At 34.2% G+C, this 8,121-nt stretch overlaps 1 protein-coding gene across 3 annotated transcripts in view; it reads left to right on the forward strand.

Moving 5' to 3' along the window:
• Positions 1–7,385, forward strand: part of ZDHHC21 (zDHHC palmitoyltransferase 21) — a 67,985-nt gene extending 60,600 nt beyond the window's left edge. For 2 of the 3 annotated variants that reach the window (XM_037061950.1, XM_037061951.1), the window contains 2 exons: positions 1,007–1,050; positions 1,591–4,697. In XM_037061950.1, coding sequence (XP_036917845.1) covers positions 1,007–1,050; positions 1,591–1,723 — 177 coding nt within the window. In that variant the 3' untranslated portion in view covers positions 1,724–4,697. Of the gene's footprint in view, positions 1–1,006; positions 1,051–1,590; positions 5,932–6,141 lie in introns of those variants that run through there. The other variant, XR_005068790.1, reaches the window with a different exon arrangement.
• The last annotated feature ends 736 nt before the right edge of the window (positions 7,386–8,121 follow it).

Below are 8,121 nucleotides of genomic sequence, written 5' to 3' on the forward strand. Positions count from 1 at the left end.
TTCTTATGCATTTGTCCGAGCCTTATAGAAAAAGACATTAGAAATTGTATTACTGCGAAGAGACTGATTTTTCTGTTGAAATGAAGGAAACAGTTTTTTGTGCATGTATTTTTACCAAAGAATACTAATTCTAGTATTCTTCAAACTTGACAAAAGTCAAGTTCAGTTGACTTTTCAGAGTACTAGGTGTTGTAGTAGGCAAATGCATGGGTTGGCTTGTTAAACAGTGATTGTTTACAGAAATCCGGAGCTAGAAGCTCTTTTTAGCTCTTGGAAGGTTTTTATTCAGTAGTATCTTTCATTTGTCATTTTTGGTATTTTTTTAAGCCATATTCACTGACAGTTGAATTAAAAACACTGTATTTTGCCATGTAAAATGTGCACTTTTTTGCCCAAATTTTTGAGGGAAAAATAAGGATGTGTATTATACATGGGTTGTGCTAATTCCCTATCTGTATAAGTGTGTTTAATTCTTTTATTTATGCTTATGCAATAAAAGCATAACTCTAGAAAGCAGTAATGATATTCACATGCAAAATAATGCTCTGGAATATGATAATTTGTTTTGTTTCTGAATATAAGTAAATAAAAGATTGAATTAAAAACTTAAAACAAAGGTTGTCTTTTGTTTGGGCCAAAAACGTGGGTGTGCATTATACTCGTGTGTGCATTATACATGGCAGAATGTGGTAGATACTATGTATTTTAAAAGAGTTGTCAAGGAAGCAAGTATAACGAAAAGTAACGTGAATGAAGTGAGACTCCTACAATTTTAATTAGGTTTTATAATTGAATAATGTTGGGGGGTACAATGTGATGTTGATTTTGTTTTCTCCATTGGAATTTTGGCAGTGTCTATAGATAATTTAGAAATCTTAGTACTCGTATATTAACTGTTTAAATCTTCAATATATTCTCTGGGTATGACTTTAAAACATTATAAAATTACTATAGAATAAAGCTTCAATAACTTTATGTCTGAGTATATATTTTTAATTTTTAATAGGATACAACATCTATTGAAAAGATGTCAAACTGTTGTGAAGAAATGTAAGTATAAAAGTAAAGTTTGTAGTGTTCTTAAAAACGAAAATAACTGGCCACATTTGAAAAATAACGTGTGCATGTAGTGGAAAGATAATGATGCCTGTTTCTTCCTGCCTTGTCTAAGGCCTGAGCTAGACAGTCATAACCCTCTCTTACAGTGGGGTCTTCTGGCTATGTTAGTTTTCATAGAAAATAAGGACTGATCATTCTTGTTTCTGGTCTAACTAAAGTTAGTTCAATTATTTGTCCTGAAAGTACATCAAAAGAGATTTGCTACTGTGTTGTTGACACACATTCTGTTAATCCTGAGATTCTCCTCCGCTTCAGAAGTTGCTCTAGGTTGATTGACGACACGGATACAATGTCTGCTCTCCAGAGTTAAAACTCAGCTGCATGCCGTAATGAAAGAAAAGCTGTGTTTGTGATGCTGGGGCCCAATTCATCAGAGTCCAGTAATGGATCCCCAGCCAACGTGTATTGTTTTAGTTGACTGAAGTGCACCATGGGAGTGCTGTCTTTCACTAATAATGCTGTCTTCTGTAGATCGAGGCCCCGAAAGCCGTGGCAGCAGACCTTCTCAGAAGTTTTTGGCACTCGTTGGAAGATCCTGTGGTTTATTCCTTTCAGGCAGAGACAGCCACTGCGAGTTCCCTACCACTTTGCCAATCACGTCTAAACAGATGGATGGTGGGCACAGATGGGTCCTCCACGCTGGAAATGCGTTACAGGTTTCCTGATAATAGAACGATGACAGTCTTCAAGTCAATTAAAATCCACCCACCAATCTTAGGCATCATAATGTGCCCCAGGCTTTATTTTAATAGTGATCTTGATCCTGTTGTGGGACTAATACAAGGTCTATATTTAAGTTTTAAAGCATGTTTACTTTCAAATTAGCTTTCCACAGGGATTTCTGAAAATGCTTTTGTTATTAAGCTCAAAAGGCAGTGATTGGATTGAAATAATTGTACATAATTTCTTTTAGAACCAACAATATTATAGAGTTTTAATTTATGGGAATCTTCAGATGTTCATTTAAATTTTTCACTCTTAAACAGTACTAACCAAATCTGAATTTAATTCTTCAGGTTTTACAAAAGGTTTTACACCTTACATGTAAATTTTCTTTTTCAAAATACGGCTTAAAACATGTTAGTACTTTTTTTTACATATGCTGCAAGATTTTATTAAGTGCAGCGTAGGATTGAACAACAGCAAAACGGCAGTGTTTTCTTAAAAGTAGCTTTCTGATGTTTTCTTCTCTTCACCAAAAACCAAAACTCCACTAAAGTACCAACTACCTACCTTATTTTAAAGGAAAAATTAATTTTTTTCATGTTCGTTTTCCTATTTCTTTCCCCTATAGTGTTGTAATTTTCATTGTTGTTAATAGATTTGCTTCGAGTAGAAAATTTTGACTAAGTGGGCATGTATTCCTGTTTTACCCTAAGCAGAGCAAAAGGACAGCGAATATGCAGTAATCCCACAGGTACCTTTTTGTGGTGCAGTTATGCCAGAGTGTGTGTTCTTAAAATGCTGGTGGAACCAGATAGTGTGTACTGTACAGTATAAAGAAGAATGTTGTTCTTTAGAAAAATGCATATACTTTGTACTTTTACTTAACAGTACCTACTAGGAGATCTAAAATTACACATTGAAGGTTTCCATATGATAAATATTGGCCAATTATTCCTGAAATTCTATTTATAGGAAATTACTAGTAAAAATAAGTAAATAACTTTTGTATACCTAACTTACCCAAAATGAAATTAAATTTTAGTTAGCTAACTATAATTTGGATTGAAAGACCTTTTTGTAGCTAATGTTAGGAAATGACCCTAAAATAAAATAATAATCTACATTTATTATTAGCCTTGTACAGATTTAAACTGCTTGGAGTGATGGTCTCTTGGAAAGTGTAGGACATTTGTTTGAAAAGACCTTTAGTGTGCTTTGAAAAAAATTCAGCTGTAACATTTTTTCCATTAGAATATTGCAAAGTCCATGTATCTTTTTTGAAAATTTGTGTACTCAGTCTTTCCCTTGAAGAGAAGATTGAAGGAGTCTCCTTACTTGCAGCATATCAGTAGGTTGTTTTTTTTTTACTTAAATTTAATAGTAGGGAATCATACCTGAGAATAGATACTAAGCAACAGCTACCATTGTCAGCGGGTTAACTCTACTGTGGTTACTTCTTTCAGAAATTGTAAATGTCTTCTAAAATAATGGAATAAGCTGTTCTCAGAGATATAAGTGCCAGGTCTTACATCTTCTGATTATACTGTTTTATTACCTAAAAGTTTAGACATGGCAGATTAAAATATGTATTGGTGCTGATAAGATGCATAGTAAATTTAATATGAGAAATGTATTTATAGAGCTTAATGAACCACATTAGTATGTTCACATCATGGAAATGGGTTGGATTTTGTGCAAGCTAATAACATGTTGACCAAATTTGGCTTGGTGGCAGAACTAAGGAAGTAATGTATAGGTGATATACAGATAGATATCCATTGAATGCCCTGCCTAGCTGTATACATTCCTTTCAAATGAGGACCTTGAGGAAACAGGAAAAGGAAGTGAAGATCCCTTAAATAACTTTATAGGCACAGTTATACTTCATGTGGTAGCAGGAGCGACTTTGAAATGTACATGGGAGGTGCTCAGAGCCAACTTCTGTCTCAGTAATGAGAACCAGAGGTGTCCTGTTCTCACCCTACGAGGTTTTTGTTTTTCTTAGATTTACCATTTCTAGAGTACATGCTCCTTCCTCTTTTCTCTGTTCCCTCACTAGCCTGATCCCTCTGTGCCCGATTCCTCAGGTACTGCAATACACACTCCTACACTAGGCAAGGCATATATTTATTTTGTTTGAATGGCAAAAATGGTACATATCAATATATGAATATATTTATATAAGACTCTATATTAAGGGATATATGTATATATCCCCAAATTAGCATGCTTAACTGGGTTTTGTTAATCCTTGTTAGACGAGAAAAAACCAAGGGGCAGTTAGTTCTTCCCTGGGAGCGCATAAACTCTAGTGTTCTCGCTGCGCCCTCTTTTGGCAGTTGGTGTAATTATAGTGGCTCTAGAGACTTCCTGCCCCACAAGTAAATTGTGTAGCCAAAATCAGAACCTGTCAGAGGGGCGCTCTCTGTTAGGGGGAGTGTATGTACAAAACTGTTACATTTTATGAAAATTAATGGTTCGTGTTTATGATACCACATCTAGTTCATACAAATGATGACTACTTTGTTTTATTTATGTATATTATATTTTTTACTGTCATTTACACATTAAGATCAGATTAGGGTAAACAAATGTAAACCATTTTATGAATTTTACTTTATTTTTATTTATTTTTGTTGTGTTTTTTTCGTTAACATTTGTCCGTGCTACACCTTCTTCCGCCTCCACCGCCTCCCTCCCTCTCCCCTAGCAGTCACCACACTGCTGTGCCCGTGAGTTCTTCTCGCAAATGAAGTCCTTAGAATTAGCAAAGACAGTACTTTAAAATTACTATTTATTAGAAAACACAGGAATAATTTTAGTTACATCAGCAAGCAAGTATCTAATGGGTCTTACTATCTAAAAAGTACATTTAGTGTTTTTAACCTCAGTTTCGGAATAATTTTTTTTTTGCTGATTCTATTACACTAAAATAATAGAAGATTAATGATTCTTTTTATATTTCCCATTCTTTTCAAATTTTCCTACTTAGAGTCATAGCTGTAGCTTTAGTTGCCAATTTATTATGTATTCTGTATAACCATGAAAATAACTAATAATGTGTTGAGTGTTAGAAAATAATTATGAGTCATGAGGTAACTGATATAATCTGTATGTTGGATAAAGTAGTTTCTCATAAACATTTTATTCCATTTTAATAAGCAAAATATATTTTAAGGGACGTTTTACATCAGCAAAGTTATTAATTTGGCCTCTGGAAATGATTTTTACCTAGACATTGTATGTTACACCTCTTGAACAATTATATTTGTTGTTATTTTTTTCTTTAAACAAAAAATTTGAAGGGTTCAAGAGTGTAGGCAAAAATTGACTGACTTCACAGTCCCCCAGGCAGTAGGCATTCAGCTAATATGCTTTTGGTACTATGTAACCAAGACTAACAGTTTAAAAATATTAAGTTAACTAATGTTCCATTATAAGAAAAATACTATTTTGCTTAAGGGTTGTATTAAAAATACTTGTGGTTAACATAAGAGATAGCTATATTTAAATTTTTAATGTATTAATGTCTGTAACAGAAGAAAGCATAGTTTACTTTTAATAGTAAATAGGAGTAGAGAACACAAGCTACATAAAATTCAGTATAAAAGTAGAGATAAAACTTCTGTGAGAATGAACATTAGTAAATTTTTGCTAATATTTAGAGGTATTTTTTTCTAAGGATGGTAGCTAATTATAACTATTCGTCATCAGGCGTTTTCAAGTCACTTCCATACGAACAGTTAGTTGAAAATATGTTTTACTTGAAAGGGGTTAATAATTCTGAGTGCTAATCATGAAGACAAGTTAGGACAACACTTTAGTCAGGAAGTGTGCAGTAATTTAGAGTACGGCCACAGTGTTTTATGTGCTAGGTCATGGGGCAGTTTGAGTTTCTCAAATGAATTGCTGTAAAATCAGTGTGTTCAGCCCTGGTTTACAATGGCATTAATACTAACAAAGCTGCTAGCCTCCCCTACATTCTTCTCCGGTCTCTATACTTCCCCTACACTTCATGGAGGAGTAGATCGCCAAGCTCAAGTCACCTCTACTATTGCTGCTTCATTACATAAGTTTTATACATGACCTCTAATATATATAGATCTATAGAGAATTTATTTGATAAATTTATACTTACATTACCTAGTTTACTAACAGATACAAATAGAAGTTTTTTTTACCCAGTTCTACCACTGTGGCTTTCAAAAATGTAAGTATTGGCAAATGTAGTTAGTAAGTCATGCATATTTGCTATGTTCTACCTTCTAGTATTGTTAACCTATAGTTAACAAATGAATTAGTTTATTATTTAATGTTCACACTTGTTACCTTCTATTTTAAGAAGCACCCNCCTAGTTTACTAACAGATACAAATAGAAGTTTTTTTACCCAGTTCTACCACTGTGGCTTTCAAAAATGTAAGTATTGGCAAATGTAGTTAGTAAGTCATGCATATTTGCTATGTTCTACCTTCTAGTATTGTTAACCTATAGTTAACAAATGAATTAGTTTATTATTTAATGTTCACACTTGTTACCTTCTATTTTAAGAAGCACCCTCTGAATTTATATCTAAATAACAAATGTCATGTTCTGAATTTAGCCATTCTCTATTGAATTCTAGAATAATCTACAGTAGAATGTGAGAGTCAGTTTGCTTAACATATTTTGAACCAATGTTGTTATTCTGTGTATTTAGCACTTCTGCCGCCTGCAGGATGATGAGGGTTTGACTTCAGGAAAGTGACTTTCTTCACACATCCCCTTTCATTATTATTGTGCAATTTTTAACAACAAAATTTACTGTGTTTTTGTCTGTTCATTAGATGTTGTAATATGACTGCTAATGCTAATTTGAAATAGAAATAACAATGGTATTTAAAATTCTTAAGTTCTGGGTATTGCTGATATTTTTCACTATCATTATATTTTTTTACTATCATGTCCTTTTCCCCTAGTCCACCATAGAGGACATACAGGACAAGTGAGCAGTGAGTAGCCAAAATTGCAGAAAGGAATTAGGGGAACTTACTAAGACGGTGAGAAGGCTAGACAGAGAGCGTGGGGAATCAGCATGTCAGCAACAGGGTAGACTAGAAAATTTCTGTGACGTCAGGAAAATCCCCAGCTACAATCATTAGCCTTGTCTCTTGCTGATAACATTTTACTCAGAGTTCTTAATGCACGAGAGCATTTTAGTTTGAGTTATCTATGGAATTTATATTGCTGATTCTCTTCAGCTGGTCAGAGGCCTTTGAGAAATTATTTTAAATGTTAAATATTATAATTGCATAGTGTGTGGTAACAGGAATTGTCAAGAAAGGTGCAGCTAGTTAGTGCTGAGGAGAAATGCAGAGGTTGCCCAAAGTTTTAAAAAACCGGGGCCCTTTTCACAAGTCTTGTGATAAGTTTGTATGTAAGGGGTGATTTTCACTTTAAAATTGTGCTGTTTTGGAGTTCTTGGTACCTCGAAGGTCGTCTCCATACCAGTTAGTATTGTGAATACCTGTGATGTGGAATGCAGTGCCTGCCACAGTTGTTCAACAGTCTGTTCTCAGTACTGATAGTTTTGTATGTAAACAGTAGTGTGGATAAAAAGTCGTGTTTCTTGTTGTGGCTTTGCTCGCCTTTTTCACTAAATACAGGGTTTAGTTGCATTGATTGTTAACTACAGGGAGAGGTTGGCTGCATGTCACAAGCTCTGCGTTCTTGCCAGTGTTCATTGGGTGACAGTTCAACCTACTGGTGCCTGAAGTCAGTGTCCTCCAGCCTCGACAACTAAAACATCCTGGTGCTACTCATTAGCCTTGAGTGACGTTTTTATTTCCTGTACCAAAGAGGTCGTTTTCTTTTTGGTTGACTGAGAGTTTTCATCTCACATCCTTATGTTTATAAGATAGAACTTAATATTACTAAGAACAATTTTGATGATTGAATCTTAGTTTTTACACACGACTGCCTCAATTGGTTTTAAATGTCTCTCATTTGAACTTTTTTTCTGAATTAGGCAGATTAGTATGTTTTTTCATTTGGTATTTTTGTATAGATTGGCTACTTTAAAAAGTAGTTTAAATTAAGTTGCAAAAGATAATCTTCCCACAAGGTATTTTGGTTGTGCTTTATTTCTGCAGGAATACATGAGAGCTAGTAAAAAGTATGCTTTTATTTCTGTAAATGAACTGAATAGCTTATTGGGCCCTTTTCATGAATGTTGAAACGGAGAGGTCAGGGCCCTTTCTGCTCACAAGTGAGGGGTTCTGCGTCTCTGTGTGTGAATAATCCTTAACGCCATTAAAGGATGATAATTGTTTTGAAAACAAAGATAAAGAACACTTTA

This window comes from Sturnira hondurensis, unplaced genomic scaffold (genome assembly GCF_014824575.4).
Source record: "Sturnira hondurensis isolate 20B ecotype Veracruz unplaced genomic scaffold, ASM1482457v3 Scaffold0013559, whole genome shotgun sequence".
NCBI classification, from domain to species: domain Eukaryota; kingdom Metazoa; phylum Chordata; class Mammalia; order Chiroptera; family Phyllostomidae; genus Sturnira; species Sturnira hondurensis.